The sequence below is a fragment of the Penicillium canariense genome, assembly GCF_028826845.1.
Source record: "Penicillium canariense strain IBT 26290 chromosome Unknown utg000002l_segment0_segment0, whole genome shotgun sequence".
NCBI classification, from domain to species: Eukaryota; Fungi; Ascomycota; class Eurotiomycetes; order Eurotiales; family Aspergillaceae; genus Penicillium; species Penicillium canariense.
Window position 1 is genome coordinate 3,254,390 of NW_026622729.1, and position 17,559 is coordinate 3,271,948.

Sequence of the window (17,559 nt, forward strand, 5' to 3'; positions counted from 1 at the left end):
AGAATTGGCGGGCGGAGAGCGCGGGCTTTCTTTCGGTCGCAAGCACCTGACATCCACGCTCAGCAGTTATCTACTTCTACCTTCCCTCCAACTTACGAACGCGCATGATGAACGCCTTATTTGAGCGCACGAGGAACTCGGTGCCTGGACTGCACTAGGCTTGGCCGTGGACTCTGCTGGCTACAGCCTACACGGTCAGAAGACGGGAGAGCCTGGCCGGACCATGGACTCCATGGACTCCATGGGGTCTGGCTGCGTCTCCATGGCCGATCGCGACCCTGTTTTTCCTTGTTTGGCGGTGTCTGGTTGGAGGACACCGACGATCTACGACCCTCTTTCTTTGTAGATAATTGGACTTCCTCCCACTGCCATCAACAATCAACCTCTTGTCTTCGCCAGTTTTACTCGGCTTTTGTTTTCTCCCTCACATTCACCCATGGCCCATCTTCCCGCTCGCACACGATCGGCCATCGACGGTGGTCTACCCCGGTTCAGATTTTAAACCTCCTGGGACTGAAGTATACAAGTACGACCGTCCAGGCGGCAGGCATTGGCATCATAGTTTTTTTTATTCTCAATTCGTCGCACGGGCATCCTACAGGTCAAGGCTTACGGCTTCGCCTCCTTCTTACTTTCTCGACTTTGCGTTCAGCCCCATTGCCATGCATCATTGATCTTGAGATTTAACTCGGGAACGGGGCCAGATCTACAGGCACACCTACGCATGAAAAACCCTCCTCGATCACCCCCTTCCGGCCGGGGGACAAGGGCCCTGTGACTCTCAGGCGCCGTCTTGATGTTCCGTCCCCAATCGCGCAGGGATATGATATCTGTAGTATCACTTGACTACCGCCAGTGGGAAAAGTTTAGGCAGCGGTTATGCAGGTGTTGGCGTAAGCCAGCCCTGTCCCGAGCGCGGATGGTGGTAAGAAAAGCTATTAGATTTCGCTGCGCCTGAGCTGAAGAGATCAGGCTAGCTGGTTTAGAGCTGAACGTAGATAATCGGCAAATAAAAGGTTATTTCCATTCGAATATGATAGAGAAGATGGACAGGCATGAGGCCTCTAAGCTTAAGAACGTGCGCTGACGGGAGGCTCCGCTGCGCGCAAAACCACGCCTGAAAAACCAACCCGAAAACCTTACCAGATCCTAGGAATGCCCCCCCCCCGGCGCAGAGAGGGGCTAGGCATGAGAATGAGAAAACTCCAGCGCTCAAGAGGATGAAGCGAATACAGGACCACAAAGAAGACGATGACACAGATCCAACGCCCAAATATATTCAAGCCAACCAGTCAAGCTCTGTATGTTCAGGAAGAGGGGGGAATCAAATAGGTGCTGCCGACCACCTATACACGTATAGAGCAGACTACTCAGGGAGAAAAAAATCTTAAGAAGAGGCATCAACGTAATTGCTGGGAGACCAGATTAGCCCAAGTCGCGAGAATCTTTGGAGCGCTGCACTTACCTGGGGAAAATGCCGACGCGATCGCCGATCCGGCCAGTCCACCAATCCTCCGCTTTCTCTGTGCGCTTCAAAATCGTGATAATCTCACCTTTCTTGAATCCTAGGTCACCGTCTTGGTCCGCATCGAAGGTATAGAGTGCAATCGCTTGGTCCTGCCGCAGCGCCGCACCCTGGCCCGTCCGTTGCCCGAAGACCGGCTTGGGAGCAGTCGGGCGGGAAGGACGGCGGTCCGAGTAGCTGTAGTCCTCGTCGAACGGCGCGGTATTGCTCCGGCTGCGTCCATAGTCACCATATGAGTCATTCATGGGAGCACGAGTTGTCGCGGAGCGGGTCAGGCCCCCCGCGGGCCTGTCATATACATCATCGTCCCAGGAGGTAGTGGCGCGGCGCGGCTTGTCACGGTATTCGTAGCCACCAGTATCATCAACGGTGCTCGAACGGCTGCGATTGCTGCGTGTGCCCTGGCCATAGGCCTCGCCTTTCCGTCCCTCCCAGACGACATCGTCGTGGCTATCATCATAGACGGGCATGTCATTGTACATCGCGTCGCCGTTCGCGCGTGCAGTTCCTTGAAAGGCGCGGGAATTGAGGACATGCATCAGCGCATCAGTTGACGGCGGCGGTCGCACGCTACCGGTCAGAAGCTGGCTTGCGCTGACACGGCTGCGATACATCTTCTCGTTGGCATCCTTGCGCTCCACAAGCATGCTACCCTCCAAACTGACACCAGCGAAGAGACCCTTGGTCTTCGAGTACGAGAAGACCGCAGCGACTCCACGGGTGCTAGCCGCGCCGGCGGCTTCGGCGTTGCGGCCGACTGGTCCTGCGGCAAGCGAGACGTTACCGCCCAGGGTAAGTGTTCCAAACTGCGAGAATGCGCGCACGGCGGAGGCGTCGTTGAGAATGAAGACGAAGTCTGTCAGCTCGAACCCAATCTGTCCACCAACACCAGCGCCAGCGGTCACAATCGCCGAGGGGGCCGACCAGGAGCCATCAGCGAGACGGGCGACGACGATACCGGAACCAAATCGACCAGAACCGATGAATCCAGCTTTGAGAACTGTGAGAATGGCGAGGCCCTAGAAGAGTCCAGTGTCAGCAGGGATTCAGCCTCCGAATTACCCCGCGATGGTAGCATCTTCTCACCTTCGCATTAGCCAGAATTTCTGGCGGAATGATCTTGTCGGGACCGAAAGCCTGCCTGGGGTCCACGAAAGAGGTCAAAATCTTGGCCGCCTTCTTGCATTCACCTGTTCACATGGGTTGCGGATTAGCCGGACATGCCGCGAGGCATTTGCGGGGAAGTGGGCAAGGGAGATTAGGCGGGCACGTACTGCTCAAAGACGACGGCAGCGGGTTATGAATCCCCAGCGGCATCTTAGCGGTGGGCGACGAAGGGGGTATATGAGCAGGGACTCAAGGGAGAGGGAGGTTGGACGGGGAGGAGGCTGTTAATCAGACTCCCAAGGTCGGGCAGGTTAGTCAGTAGACGGGGCGGGTGTGGGCCTGATGGCGGGCGACGCGGAACAGCGGCTCGTAGAGCAGAACGACCTGCAGTTCGTCGGCTTCCGTGCTCCCAACAGTGAGTACGAGGGATCTTTCGTTTAGGCTGGGGGATTGGTATTCCTGATCGTCATTGGAGCTGTCATTGATAGCACCGCGATCCGACTCCGAAGCTGTTCGCCGCCGCTCACGTACTGTGGCGCAGCAGCGTACCGCCTCGCTGTTAAGTGCTAGCCAACCCGATGCCAAGAAAATATCCAAATGCCCAGAAGGGCAGGAAAGACAACATCTCACAGGCTGTTCAGGGCAAGACTGCCGCTTCTCATGCATACTTGTAGGGGCCGTCATATCAACCTTCGCAGTCTGGGTAGGGTTACACTACGTCTGCGTCGAAGGCGATCAAAAAGAATATTTGTTGATTCACACATGCCGTCTCGCCTGGACCCTACAGCCTCGGTTTTGGTCTCAGTCGCATTGTGGTGGTCCATACTGTCATTTGATACTTCTGTCCCTAGGTTCCACTCGCATACCTTTCATGGTTTCCATGGCTTCTGGTCTACTTCGACAACAACCTTGCATCTAGCGCGATGCGGTTCTTGAGTGAATTACGCTATCCACCTCGGGGCCATTATCGACATATATATCTTAGATACCTAGTAGTAAAACCTCCTAATACAGTGATATCGTGATATCCAGATACTGGAAACATAAGAGTTGAGTTATGCCATTTACCAAAAGAAAAGAGAAGCTACGGAAGCAACTTAGAGAAACTTAGAGACAATAGGATGAGGTCATGGGGAAACCGAGGCTAGCACCGAACGCGCCGCGGATCCACAAGTCGGCTTGGCATCGGCCATGCGCGACCCCATTCCCGTTATCGCATCGCCGTCCCTGACACTCTCGGAAACCGCGGATTGTTGGCGCCACGGCCATGCTGAGAGTATAGTGGCTGTTAAGTTTTATTCGACTTGCAGATGGCAACAGGTAAGGGGGAAGTCATTGTTTGAAGACCCATCTCGTGCTAAATACACTCAGTTCGGATCTGCGTCTGTGGTGACGAGGGCACTGGCAAGTCCAGCCTCATCACCTCGCTGGTGAAAGGCGTCTTTGTCACGAACAAAATCCAGCCTGTCCTCCCCCAGATTACCATCCCCCCTACGATCGGAACACCCGAGAATGTCACTACAACCACCGTCGTCGACACCTCGGCACTGCCGCAGGAGCGGAGCAACCTGGCGCGCGAGATCCGGAAGTCCAATGTCATTCTCCTGGTTTACTCCGATCACTATAGTTACGAGCGCGTCGCGTTGTTCTGGCTGCCCTACTTCCGCTCGCTAGGAGTTAACGTCCCGGTCGTGCTATGCGCGAACAAGTCGGACCTGGCGGCGGATCACAGCGAGGCGCAGGTCATCGAGGAGGAGATGCTACCGCTGATGTCGGAGTTCAAGGAGATCGACTCGTGCATTCGGACAAGTGCTCGCGAACATCGCAACGTCAACGAGGCGTTCTTTGTCTGCCAAAAAGCCGTCACTCATCCGATCGCGCCCCTGTTTGATTCCAAGGAGGCCGCCCTGAAACCCGCCGCCGTCGTAGCGTTACAACGCATCTTCTACCTTAGCGATAAAGACCGAGATGGATACCTGTCAGACAAAGAGATCAAGGACTTCCAGACACGCTGCTTCGGAAAGCCACTGAGCGAGGAGGATCTGGCACACATCAAGGACGTTATTCAAAAGGGTTACCCAGAGTCTGTGAATGAATCTGGAATCGACTGCCAAGGATTTATCCATTTGAACAAGCTTTACGCGGAGAAGGGCCGTCATGAGACGGTATGGATTATTCTGCGCGCGTTCCAATACACCGACAACCTTTCACTGCAAGAGAGCTTCGTCCACCCCCGATTCGAAGTCCCACCGTTCGCGTCTGCCGAGCTCTCTCCCGAAGGATACCGCTTTTTTGTGAATCTTTTCCTGCTGTCGGATAAGGATAACGACGGAGGTCTGAACGATGCAGAGTTGGCATCCTTGTTTGCCCCTACTCCGGGTCTCCCTCCCTCATGGGCTGATGGCTCATTCCCATCTTCAACCGTCCGCAATGAAGCCGGCCATGTCACCCTTCAGGGGTGGCTGGCTCAATGGAGCATGACGACTTTCATGTCCCCGAAAACCACGCTAGAATACTTGGCCTACCTGGGCTTCGAGTCCTCCGACCGAAGCAATCCCTCGATTACAGCTGCACTGAAGATGACAAGACCTCGCAAGCGCCGGCGGCGTCCTGGGCGGGTTGGACGAAATGTTGTTCAATGTCATGTTCTTGGAGCGCCTGGCTCAGGGAAGTCGGCATTGCTTGATGCCCTCCTCTCACGCGGTTTCAGCACCACATACCACCCCACCATCCAGCCCCGTACAGCCGTGAATACAGTCGAGCTCCCTGGCGGCAAACAGTGCTACCTGATCATGGATGAGCTGGGCGAATTAGAGCCCGCTCTTCTCGAGAACCAAACAAAACTGCTGGACCAGTGCGATGTCATCGCGTACACATACGACTCCTCTGATCCCGACTCCTTTGCATATATCCCTGCCCTCCGGGCCAAATACCCGCATCTAGAGGAGCTTCCTAGTGTCTTCATTGCCCTCAAGGCGGATTTGGACCGAACGACCCAGCGGGCGGAGCACCAGCCCCACGAATACACAGCCATGCTCAACATGCCCAGCCCTCCCCTCCACGTGAGCGTCACTTGGAATTCAATCCAGGAGGTATTTGTCCATATTGCAGAAGCTGCCATGGAACCCAGCACTGCGTTCCCCCGCAGTGAAGAAGATGTCGAAGGCAAATGGATGGCGTGGGGCATCGCATTTGGGGCGGTAGTCTGCGCCGGCGCCGCTGCGGTGATGATTTGGCGACGAGTTAGTGGCAGCGGACCATAAAATGACTTTGGATTAGATAGTACTGTTTGAATAATACCCCATTGAATGTTCAATGTTCCATTTCTTATCATGATCATGTATGAGTTATAGTTGGGGATGTCCTGTCGATGCCAAGCTCGGCTCGCCCGGAGTTAGCCCGGGCCCCCGCCAGGCACAAGACTTCTCCGCTCTGAACCTACCCCGGACATCGCCTCGCTGATCCCAACACCTCCCCTCCTGCTGCTCGACCTCCGATCCTCTCCCACAACCCTCCGTCTGCCTGACGGCCATCTGTACATAACTGTACTCTCATCGAGTGCCACCAATCCCTCTCGATCTTTTGTGGACTGCCACCGACGTCCTCCCGGCGTGACAAGCGCACCGGTTTTCTCCACCTCCAGGGGTACCTTCCACCCCCATTCGCATCCTTTCCCGCGGCTCGAATAGACGCGATATTGGGCTCTTTTTGTAAACCGATTTGGCTGCATCTGCAACGAAAGGGTATTGGCCTAGTCTTATTCCCTGTCGGAAGGCAACGGAACTGCCTGTCTTGTGTCACCCCGCTTCATCTTGGTCAGAATCGAAAGTAGGACTCAACCAACCTATAACCATGTTGTAAGACATCCTTTTCTTTGAATTCTCCCTTGGTTTCTACAGCAGCCAGCCGTCTCCTTGGAGCTACCCCGAATACGTCTTTTCAGAGCTCTACCCTACGCATCATCCTACATCGGATGTTGGAGCACGCAATCGTTGGGGGCGCTTTGAAATGAGCCTTTTCGAGGCGCTGCTGTGATAACTCAATAAAGGACCTCTCGACTGACTGACTCGATCACCAGCGTCCTACCGCCCCCTCCTCCTCGTTACACCATCCCTGTCGCTTATGCGGCGGGGGCTGCGAATGGCATGGCAGTCCCGGTTGTCGAAACGAACAACATAATCACCCACCCGGAGGGTGGATGCCCGCTGCAAGTTGGAGAGGGTATGTGCTCACGACGGTTTGGCGTCCGCCGATTGCCCCATTAGACGCCACCGCTTGCAGCTTAGTCGAGCCATGTTGCTAATCTTAATGTTGCGATAGGTACTTACATACTCAAAGACGATCTTCTGCTGGCAACACCACCTCCGCATCCATCGGAAGCGCCTATTATCAATCCGAATCCCTTGGCCACAGTCCCGTCACCTCCAACCGCTGGCGTCAAGGTTTCCTTAGTTAGCCTCGACCCGCGCAAGAAGCCCCCAACGTTTCTCAAGACAGCGGTAACGGCTCCGCCATTTGGGGATGGAAACGCAGCTCTTGCAGCTCCAGCTCCTCCGGCAAAGGATGCTAACAAGAGACGAAAACCGAAGAACAATATTATCAAAAGCAGCTCTTCCTTCGTTTCCAGAGTGATCACCCACGAGACCTCCGCTAAGCGCCTCAATGATCGCGACCCGAATGGCGTCTTCGCTTTTGCTAATATCAACCGAGCCTTTCAGTGGCTCGATCTCAACTCAACACAGAAGGAGGAGCATCTTACCAAAGTGCTCTTTACTAAGGCGCACATGCTTTGCCACGATATCAATGAGTCGACCAAGACCTCGTCCCATCTGGATATTGTGATGGGCTCCTCTGCTGGGGATATTATTTGGTACGAGCCCATGTCGCAAAAGTATGCCCGCATCAACAAGAATGGTGTCATCAACAATTCCCCCGTCACACACATCAAGTGGCTGCCCGGCTCAGAGAATCTTTTCCTTGCATCACATGCCAATGGTGTTCTGGTGGTCTATGATAAGGAGAAGGAGGATGCGTTGTTTACTCCCGAACCTGCTGGTCATCCCGAGAAGAATCGTACCAGACTGCCTCTCGAAATCCTGAAGTCGGTCAACTCGAAGAACCAGAAAACTAACCCAGTATCGCTGTGGAAACTCGCGAATCAGAAAGTCTCACACTTTTCGTTCTCCCCAGACCAGAGGCATTTGGCCGTGGTTCTCGAGGATGGGTCCCTTCGTCTAATGGATTACCTTAAGGAAGAGTAAGCGCAATTGCTGGCTTGAACCTTAGTATTACCTGCTAATCGAATACTCAGAGTTTTGGACATCTTCCGTAGTTACTATGGCGGCTTGATCTGCGTCTGCTGGTCTCCCGATGGCAAGTACATCGTGACTGGCGGCCAGGACGACCTTGTCACGATCTGGTCCTTCCCCGAGCGCAAGATCGTCGCAAGGTGCCAGGGCCACAACTCCTGGGTCTCTGCGGTTGCCTTTGATCCATGGCGCTGTGACCAGAAGACCTACCGGTTTGGCAGTGTTGGGGACGACTGCCGCCTGCTGCTGTGGGATTTCAGCGTTGGAATGTTGCACAGGCCTCGAGCTGTAGGTTTCCATTTCAAAGATTGTGTATTGCGCCTCTCTAATGGATTGAACAGCACCATCAGACTACCGCTCGTCATCGGTCCAGCCTCATTGTGCCGGGTACGCAAACATCGAACCGCCACCGAGCGGACAGTGGCGGTAATCGGCTGCGATCAGACTCGGATAGAACTGAGAAATTCGATGGAGACTTGGACCCGATGGCTAGTCACCCGGTTGAGCCCCGGGCACGGACTGCCCTGCTTCCCCCAATCATGGTGAGCTATCCCTCCAGAGTCGTAATTCTGTTTTCAATCTAATGATACATCTAGTCCAAAATCGTGGGTGAAGACCCTACCTGCTGGCTTGGCTTCCAGAAGGATTGCATCATGACATCTTCCCTTGAGGGTATGTATTGATTCATACGGATCCTGCTAGCCCATACTGATCTTTCAATCGCAGGCCACATCCGAACCTGGGAACGACCAAACGACAGTGTCGTCTAGCATGACCATCGCGTCGGACGAGAGCACGACGGTACATCGCGGGCTTGATGTGGTCCAAGCTGATCTCCCACCTTTTGATGGCTGTTATCAGCGTGCGAGTGGAATGTTTTTTTATTTCCGTTTTCCAGATACCCAGTTAATCACCCAAAGCCAGCCCCATGATTTTTTATAGTCTGAAGGAGGATTTATATCCGTATCATTGCATTATACGTAGACTAGATCACAGCTTCGATGCTCCCAACCCTTCGACATCAAATTCAGTCGTGCACAACAAGAATGTGTCGCGAAGTGCCTATATTGGTCAGCAAAGCTCCATTGCAGTAAAAGAAGGCAGTTCAGATTGACCACTCACCGACAATCGATACTTCTCATTGATGGCCTGATAATCCTCCCCCGCTAACATATCACAAAAGTGGTGAATAGACGGATAATGCACAATGGAAATCTCATTCCACCATTCCTGATGCGGCCTGCCCCGATGCCCTCTGGAATCCTCCAGCTGCCCCTCGCCCGGCGGCACCACATTGCCCACCAACTTGGCGTCCCCGCCGCGTTTTCCTGCAACAGGAATGAAGGCCTGCCCGTACTGGTAGTAGCTCTTCCTCCCGTCAGGAACTTGAAAATGCAGTAGGTTCAGCATGGTGACAGGCCCGGTGTGTGTCTTGGAGAGCTCAGTCATGAACTGGAGGAGTTCGGGGGAGACTTCGAGGTTTTGGGACGTTTCTTTGCTTCCCTCACGGAGTACTTTATCGAGGGAGCCGGTCAATGGAATCTCGGATGCATTTTGCTTGAGGGTTTGGTCACGGGATGAGTAGGTGGATAGTAGTTTTGAGGGGACGCCGGTGGTTAACTTATACTCGTTTGTGACTGCGTGGCGGAGCGTGGGTGGGATTGGGTCCTGGTTGGGGGTCTGGCTGCATAGAAGGAGGACAAGGAGATCCCACTGGTTTGTGGCAAGGGGATTCTTGTCCAGCGTCGTTGGATGGATCACGACATGTCGTGGACGCGAGGCCACGATGACTTGAGTGTTGGGTGATTGCTTGAGTTGCTGCAGGAAGGATTGAGGGTCGGTTGATTTGGTGAGGGAGAGGAGATGAAGAGTGGCTAGGGGCATCGTGGATGTTATACTTGTATGTTGAGAACAGAGGCTAGGGAGCGCGGGGTTGAAAAGGCAAGTGTTCCTCCGGGGACCCTGCTTTCTATAAGTGAGGAGTTGAGTTCATAGCGGAGAAGGTGGATCGGCGATGTGCCGAGGTCCACTCCCCGCGTATCTCATTGGCTGCGGGCACTACAAGATATAGAGGTGGTATGAACACGTCAATTCAATGTGGCAAACAAAGGAATTTGAAACAGGGAAAATTATCTTCTTAAACGTTTTTCCTTTGCTGTTGACTAGAAACTCTCCAGGAACCAGGTGGTTTAAATAGGGAACCCTTCTCAGCATGAAGCGCTCATTTTCTGCCCGGCCGTGCTGCTAGATGTGTCAGGGAAATTATGGGGACAGGTATCTAAGTGACTCTCATCGAACGACAGATGAAGAAGCTGTCACAAATTTGAATCACCATGCAGTTCAACTGGCGGCAGCTCATGTCCATGTTCGAGTACGAAAGCGCATCACTGAAGAAGGGGTCGAAGTCTGATTGCGCAGTGAATGGATGCTGTGGATGTTGTGGTCACGACCCTAAAGCTGCACGATCTAACAGATACGATGTAATTATCATGCAAGGGCAAGGGATATGGTGTCCAGTTTTATCTAAGATGAAGACGACCAGAACCGATTGATATCCAATATTTGTCGTCAACCACCACATAGGCAAGCTGTGATCTTTTTTAGAAACTGCGCCAAGACGCTAAAAAGGCCGATGACGACGACTTTTTGGTCCAGAATAGCCGGAAGTTAATCCGAATCAAAAGATTGAGAGCCAATTCCAGTCCGACCATCATGGAGGCGCCGGATAGAACACATGCGTGTCAAGCCAGACAGGACCATTTCCGAGTGGCAATCAGACAAGGATCCACAGTCGTGAGGGTGCAACCTAGGCCACCGATGAAGGCATTTAATTATCACCAAGTCGGTTTCCAATCAACACCATTCCGATGTCGCACAGAGGACCTCGATCGATTCGCGATATGGAGAAGCTAACCTGGAACCAATCTATTTCCCCTATGACGTTGATAAAGCATTTACAACAAAAAGTTTTCAAGTTCATATCTTCATGCCGCGGTAATGAATTATATGACTTGTTGGCGATAAAGCTCTCGTATTGCCTGAGCGTGAACGTCGGGTTGGAAATGCAGTTGGGCTCGGCCATTCGCCTTGTCCTACCCTCCTACCCAATTCCATAGCTGTCACCCGAGATCATGTGTAGGGAATCCAACTGTTCCGAGGTGCTAGGATTCCCTGAGATGCACTCTCTGACATTGGGGCATTCCCATGTCCAACGTTTGCTTTGAATCTCTCAATTTGTCCCGTGGGTGCTAAACCAAGTGTTTTGCTTTTTCTTCATGCTTGAGGCTATATATATTCGGAACCTAAAGTCTATGTTATCCAAAGCCTGTTTTAAAGATGAGCAGTGTATTTGAGTTTGTTGTTGGCAGCTGGCAGTAACGACAATCATACCTGCGTAACGACTTTCTCTCTTAGTTAAAAGCGGACTGACCAGTGGTCATCCTAAATCGGCCCCAGCGGCGATCCTAGGCCAAAGTACCTCGGCCAGTGGCCTGCGTGCTTGAGGCATGAGGATTCAGTAGAGTCCTTTCACTTGACATACAGATAGGTGCTGGAAAGGAACTGTGACGCGCGGTCAGTTGGAATCATACAGGTTGTGCAGCACAAATTCGCCCTTTCAGTTCAGGCCAAGAATAGATTCTTGTAAGCTACAGCATTCACAACATTTGCTTCAACAAGTGCTCACTACGATACGCCGTAGACCGGCACCGGTGCCTAGTGTAATACCGCCCCTGCCATATAGGCTCTTGTACTCCGTTGAAGCTGGAAGCACAAGATATGACGCGTTGTGGCATCACAAGTACCCTGGTCTGGCGATGAAGGTTGCTATGAAATTGGATGAAGGTTTTGAAAGGAATATCAGCGCTGATATAAAGGCTGTGAAATTGCCCGTCAGTCATCCCTCCCTTGGTTTCTTTTCTCTCACCCCAAAGAACCCCCCTCTTCTAAGTTTCTTGATTCCCAGGTCGAAGGGTAGATATTCGCGTATATTTCTAGTACCTTAGTTTCCACTCATTATTATCTGTCATTGATTCAGCTAATCACAATGCGTGTTGTTTTTCTATTCTTCTTGGTGGCTTTCACTGTCACAACTACAGGTATGGCGCAAAGCATATGCGGCAGAGACTGAGCCTAATGAACAGTTCTTCCCAGCCATTCTGGTCACCTATCCGCCAAAAGGCGCAAAGGTTGATTGGAGCCAGCCTGTCATCATCAAATGGCGGTCGGTGGAGTTAGTTTGCCTGCTATCGACAGCACACGCCCCCCCACCTACCCCAACTTCCCTTTGAGACGATGGGAATGTTAATAACCGAAGCTAGGACTGACCCCACCACTTTTGACCTCTACGTAGTCAACCAGGCTGTTAATCCTAGTGTCTCGACATTGGTAGCTTCCGATGTGGAAACATCCAAGGGTTCCTATACTATCAAAGCCAATCATAAGGATTTGACTTCGTCTGACACTGGGTAGGATGGACATTTCTCTGCACTGGAACATAGTAACTCCGACTAACAGGTTCAAAACAGAGGTGGCTATCAAATTGATCTCAAGTCGAGTAGCGGCGATGGTATTCTAGCCCAGTCGCAGCAGTTTCAAGTGACTGATGGAAAGGCTGAATTTTCTTCAGCCTCCAGCTCTGGTAAGGAAACCAGTACTGCTAGTGAATCTCTATCTACCTCTACTATGTCGACTTCTATGCTTTCTACATCCGTGGAGGCATCGACTGCTGCCAGTACACCTTCAACGTCTGCTTCCTTGACTTCTTCTTCGACTGCTTCTTCCACTCCTGCGACTACTGCTCACTCCTCCACCAGTGCGTCTTCCCATACCACTTCTTATTCATCTACCACTACACCTAATTCTACTTCTACCTCATCTTCTATGATGTCTTCTTATACCAGTGCGTCTACCCCCATCCATTCTTCTTCTTCCTTTCATACTACTTCTACCCCATCGGCCATATCAATCTTTAGTACTTGCACCACAATTACCACGTCACAACCTACTCCAACCCCTTCCACTACTACTTCCTCAAACCCCATCTCGAGTACTTCCACATATTCAAACACGGCCCCTTTATGCCATTCACATAATACCCATACAAATACTCATTCATCTACGTCTTCAGCCCCCACATCTATGTCTACGTCGACGTCTGCTTCTACATCTACCTCTACATCGTCGACATCATCAACATCTCATTCTACCACTACTCATACTCCTACCTCTACATCACATTCCACTACGAAGATTCATACCAAAGCCCATACTTCCACTTCTTCTTCTACAAGCACCAGTACTCCTGGTCAGTATATGGTGCCACTTCTAGTCTTCCAAGATTTTCCGATTCTGCTTTGCTTACCGACGCCTGTAAATGTCCGAGACTAACTCCGTTCTCTACAGAGACGACTTCCACGACTACAGAGACCACCACGTCCACCACCAAGCACACAAAGACCATGGAAACCACTTCTACCCCTTCGGCTTCTACGACCTCCAATGCCGCCGGCTTGCTCATGCCTCCCGACCAGGCCGGCAGCCTGCTTCTCGGTCTTGCCATTCTACTTCTTTGAGATTGTCCAAACAGCCTACTTACGACGATATCTATGTTTGAGCTGCAGGTGGTTTAAAATATATGCGATATTAACATGTTTCACCTGGCCTGCGATAGGACGAGGTGGAAGGGTACAGTTCTAATTCGGGTGTACTTCCATTATGACCGGGCTTGATAATTTGTGTTTTATGAATTTGGACCTCGATAGGTCCCTGCAACAATCATATGCATGCCCTTCGCTGTGTGATTCGTGAACTCTAGTCTAATAGCCCAGACATTGCTATCAATGGACAATTATTGGGTGGGATCTCTCGCAAATAATATGTCAGCTTCAAGGGCTTTCCGTTACTGCCAATTATACGTATTTCTACACATATCCTTGGTCCGAGTATTATAGCAAAACCATGGAGTCCTAATCCTGCATGGACCTGCAGCAAGTACATAGCCGTAAGGCGGTGGGGCGAGGGGACTCCGCATCGCCGGCAGAAAAGGGGCAGCGGGCAGCCCCAGTTATGTCATCTTTCCAAATTGTCAAGCGGCCTTTGCGCGCCGCACAGTCTGTGTTCCACAGCCCTTCTCGAAGGATTTGTCCCTTTCTATCCCTTGTTTGATAAAAGGTTGTCTTGTGCCACTGTTTTTACGTTGGTCACGCCCATTTCGGGTTGAGGAAGGCGTATCGTACCCCGCGTCATCCCGCAGAACGCGTGCGTGTCGCCATGGCGGATTGCAGCGACGATCTGAGAGATGTACGTCTGTGCCGGGGGTAATAGTCCCTTTAATCTCTTGCCTACTGACACGTCTGATCTCGGCAGGAGCTCGAGAACCAGTATTGTCCGCCAGTGGACTCTGCCTTGTTTGCTGCAATTGTCACCGACTTTGACCTTGGGAACCCTCACCAGGTCAGATCATTGCGCGAGACACTGGATTCGATCAAGGAGCTTGCGATGCAGCAAGAAAATCTTCCTTTCGATCCTTCGGGCACCGCCAATCATCACCTGGATGTCGCCGACTTGGGAGCAAACTCATCTGCGCGCACATCAAGTCCAGGCCAAGACACACTCCCCACCAACACAGATAGCACTAGCCAGGCATCACACCTTCTTGCGGATGAGAATAACACGAAAGGCTCAAATCTTCAAAATCCTTCACGCACAGCATACACGGTTGCGGCCGATGGGTCCATTCAACTTGTCGGGGGCAGCGATGAAGACAAGGTGAATATGTTGGTGGAGATGTTCCCAGATCTTTCCTCGTTCAATATCGAGCAGAGTTTGAAAAAGAGCGGTGGGGACATCGATAAGTCGATGGACATCCTGCTAAACTTGTCTTTCTTTGATCAAGCACAGACGGACGAAGATTGTGTCGTCATCCCTAAAGGACTTGATGGGTTCCTGGATGGAAATCCCGACATTGGCCGCCAGAAGGGACGAAAGAAAAAGCGCAACAAGAACCATAAGGTCGCATTTGGACCGGCATCTTCTTCTGAAGATGCACCTGTCACGAATCTGTGGGAGACAGGAAAGACTGATGTGGAGTTTATTTGCTCGCGTACTCCTGACCTTTCCCGACACAGAGTCGCATCCGCATATACTGCCAACAATAGGTCTCTGTCTGCAACGATAAAGGCCTTGGCTGTCGAGGATGCGCCGAAGGATGTTGGCGAGATTGAAGATGATCCCGTTGTGCAGTCGCAGATGATCGAACTTGCCGGCGATTACCCTAACCTTCCCCAAACTACCCTTGTTGGTTTGCTTCGAATCACACGTAATATGATCTCCGCCGCAAACGAGCTGGCAGCTGAGATGATTCGTCATCCATCCGCTGTCTCGGTATCTGAATTAGTCAAAATCACCGTTCCAAAACTCAATCTCGACGACGAGGCCGCTGTTGTGGATACCCGAGGTCGCGCTAAAGAGAATGTCCGCAGCACACTCGATTATGAAGATGAACAAGTAGTTGCAAATACTTATTTCGCGGCAAGATCTGTTGCAAACATGCAAGCAGCACAGGCCGCCAGGAAGGCCAAGTCTGACCCCTTGTATGGAGGTGCTTCGCAATACTACCGCGAAGTTGCGCAGCAGCAGCGTGAGCTTGCAATGCAGCATCTCTCTGCAGCCTCTGAGCGGCTTGTGGATCGACAATCCTCGAATGGGGACCTCGATCTGCACGGTTGTCAGGTCCCTCACGCGATTCGCATCTCGCGGGAGCGTGTTGATGCCTGGTGGGACGGGCTAGGAGACACCAAGTACGTGCGCGGCGGCGGCAAGCATGTGCACGGCGGCTTCAAGATTATCACTGGCGTGGGGCTTCACAGTCGAGATGGCACCTCCCGCCTTGGCCCTGCCGTGAGCAAGGCTCTGATTAGCGACGGCTGGCGCGTGGAGATTGGCCGAGGTTTCTTGACGGTCATCGGTGTGGATCGTCGGTGGAAATAAAAGGCTTGATTTCAGCCAGTCTTTTGTTACGACTTGGATCCGCATGTCCCATTGCAAAGAAAACAGAGAGACCAGGACCCATAACGACCTCCATAATGAGCACGGATCTTTTCGGCTTGTTGGCGTCATGGGGGAATAGGGTCGATGTTGATCAAATTGTCGTGACATATTAGAGTGGGAGAACAAGGTTGCTATTGCTGGGCTTGCAGGCGACGCATCAGCACATCACGCCTGTTCGCATTTGATGGTGTGAGACAGCCTCAACTCCGCCAATAGCATAGGCGAGGCTACTCGGTGATCACATGTATGAGAAATGATCTTATGCTGCATGGAAGATGAGGCCGTGGGCTCGTCTTCTCTTTTCGATTATCTGCATCTTCGTTTCCTCGCATTTTCAAATTGCCTTGGCCATATCCCGGCCAGAAGATGCTGGAATTTGTCAGGGACGAGACGACTGGACATATTAGTGGGTAGTGGAAGGTGCTTTTGTTAGGTTTTGGGGATTTCTTTTACCCATGTGGCTGCATTCACGATTGATACCCTGCATCGGCGGAGTTTTCATGATTTTGGTCTATAGGCATCAAATATCTTCTACATTTCCTTTATTCCGCGCTTTTTCATTCTGAATATCGTATACAAGGCCATTCAGCTGAATTGACTGTTATGACTGTAAAGATTCCGTGCACTATCAAATTCCTCCAATCTCTATGCAGCGCTTCTGTATCGATTTTGGAAGGGCAGCTCCAATCAGTTCCCCGCATGATGACGTAAAGGGCCGGGATCCGATGGGTCCCATAAGATTGAACTTCGACCCCTCCAGTCCGCAGAAGCTGCATATATTCCACAGATAATTCTAGTCTCCTTCATGCGCTCCCAGGCAGTCCGTGCAATCAACTCTCTCAGGCACCGCGTCCTCGCTCACTCTACATTCTCCCTCCGCCCCCATTCAACTTCCGCGCGCAGAGGTCCTCGGCTAACACCAGGGGCCAAAGCACTGAGAGCGGCACCGACTATCCCGTTCTTCGGCGCTCTCTTTAGTTCGAAGAGCAACAGTGACGAGTTGTCTGGAAATATGTCATACCCCGACCAGCGAAGCGATGACCAGTGGAGGGCTGTTCTGAGTCCCGGTTAGTCTCCTACGGCCCTCCCCAACCGACTCTGCATCTCTGAGTCCAGCTAATGAAGTTGAGTAAAGAGCAGTTCCGAATTCTTCGTGAAAAGGGTACCGAGGCCCCCGGCACGGGCGAATATGATTCCCATTACCCGTCGAAGGGTGTGTACACCTGCGCGGGCTGCAATGCGCCGCTCTATACGGCCGAGCACAAGTTCAAATCTGGCTGTGGCTGGCCCGCTTACTTCGATTCTATTCCGGGGGCCGTCAAGAGGCATGTGGACAACACTTTCGGCATGAAGCGGACCGAGATTGTTTGCAACAACTGTGGCGGCCACCTTGGCCATGTCTTCGAGGGAGAAGGATACCCGACGCCCACTGATGAGCGACACTGCGTGAACAGCGTCAGCCTGCGCTTCACCGAGGATGAGGCGGCTGCAGGAAAGGGGCCACATGAAAAGGCCAAGGCGTAATCGGGTGCAGATAATAAACAATATTTAAAGTGTTCTAGAAAACGA

At 52.1% G+C, this 17,559-nt stretch overlaps 7 protein-coding genes across 7 annotated transcripts; 5 read left to right on the plus strand and 2 right to left on the minus strand.

Moving 5' to 3' along the window:
- Window positions 1–1,387: 1,387 nt before the first annotated feature.
- Window positions 1,388–2,842, minus strand: N7482_004375 (SYLF and SH3 domain-containing protein; the record flags this gene model as incomplete). The annotated part of the gene is made up of 4 exons (XM_056686500.1): window positions 1,388–1,412; window positions 1,466–2,544; window positions 2,612–2,715; window positions 2,800–2,842. The coding sequence occupies 4 exons, from the start codon at window positions 2,840–2,842 to the stop codon at window positions 1,388–1,390; spliced, it is 1,251 nt and encodes a 416-aa protein (XP_056545242.1).
- Window positions 2,843–3,942: 1,100 nt separating this feature from the next.
- On the plus strand, window positions 3,943–5,895 carry gem1 (ERMES complex Ca(2+)-binding regulatory GTPase GEM1; the record flags this gene model as incomplete). Its single annotated transcript, XM_056686501.1, has 2 exons — window positions 3,943–3,952; window positions 4,004–5,895. 2 exons carry the CDS (start codon window positions 3,943–3,945, stop codon window positions 5,893–5,895), a joined length of 1,902 nt encoding a protein of 633 aa, XP_056545243.1.
- Window positions 5,896–6,640: 745 nt separating this feature from the next.
- Window positions 6,641–8,711, plus strand: N7482_004377 (WD40 repeat domain-containing protein; the record flags this gene model as incomplete). Its single annotated transcript, XM_056686502.1, has 7 exons — window positions 6,641–6,663; window positions 6,711–6,853; window positions 6,953–7,889; window positions 7,944–8,229; window positions 8,283–8,483; window positions 8,538–8,613; window positions 8,668–8,711. 7 exons carry the CDS (start codon window positions 6,641–6,643, stop codon window positions 8,709–8,711), a joined length of 1,710 nt encoding a protein of 569 aa, XP_056545244.1.
- Window positions 8,712–8,931: 220 nt separating this feature from the next.
- Window positions 8,932–9,825, minus strand: N7482_004378 (uncharacterized protein; the record flags this gene model as incomplete). The annotated part of the gene is made up of 2 exons (XM_056686503.1): window positions 8,932–9,003; window positions 9,064–9,825. The coding sequence occupies 2 exons, from the start codon at window positions 9,823–9,825 to the stop codon at window positions 8,932–8,934; spliced, it is 834 nt and encodes a 277-aa protein (XP_056545245.1).
- A 2,161-nt stretch (window positions 9,826–11,986) lies between these two features.
- Window positions 11,987–13,514, plus strand: N7482_004379 (GPI anchored serine-threonine rich family protein; the record flags this gene model as incomplete). The annotated part of the gene is made up of 7 exons (XM_056686504.1): window positions 11,987–12,038; window positions 12,094–12,172; window positions 12,261–12,407; window positions 12,468–12,580; window positions 12,658–12,754; window positions 13,070–13,257; window positions 13,345–13,514. The coding sequence occupies 7 exons, from the start codon at window positions 11,987–11,989 to the stop codon at window positions 13,512–13,514; spliced, it is 846 nt and encodes a 281-aa protein (XP_056545246.1).
- A 697-nt stretch (window positions 13,515–14,211) lies between these two features.
- N7482_004380 (uncharacterized protein) lies at window positions 14,212–15,930 on the plus strand (the record flags this gene model as incomplete). Its single annotated transcript, XM_056686505.1, has 2 exons — window positions 14,212–14,241; window positions 14,308–15,930. 2 exons carry the CDS (start codon window positions 14,212–14,214, stop codon window positions 15,928–15,930), a joined length of 1,653 nt encoding a protein of 550 aa, XP_056545247.1.
- Window positions 15,931–16,795: 865 nt separating this feature from the next.
- Window positions 16,796–17,514, plus strand: N7482_004381 (peptide-methionine (R)-S-oxide reductase; the record flags this gene model as incomplete). The annotated part of the gene is made up of 2 exons (XM_056686506.1): window positions 16,796–17,057; window positions 17,126–17,514. 2 exons carry the CDS (start codon window positions 16,796–16,798, stop codon window positions 17,512–17,514), a joined length of 651 nt encoding a protein of 216 aa, XP_056545248.1.
- Window positions 17,515–17,559: the final 45 nt, after the last annotated feature.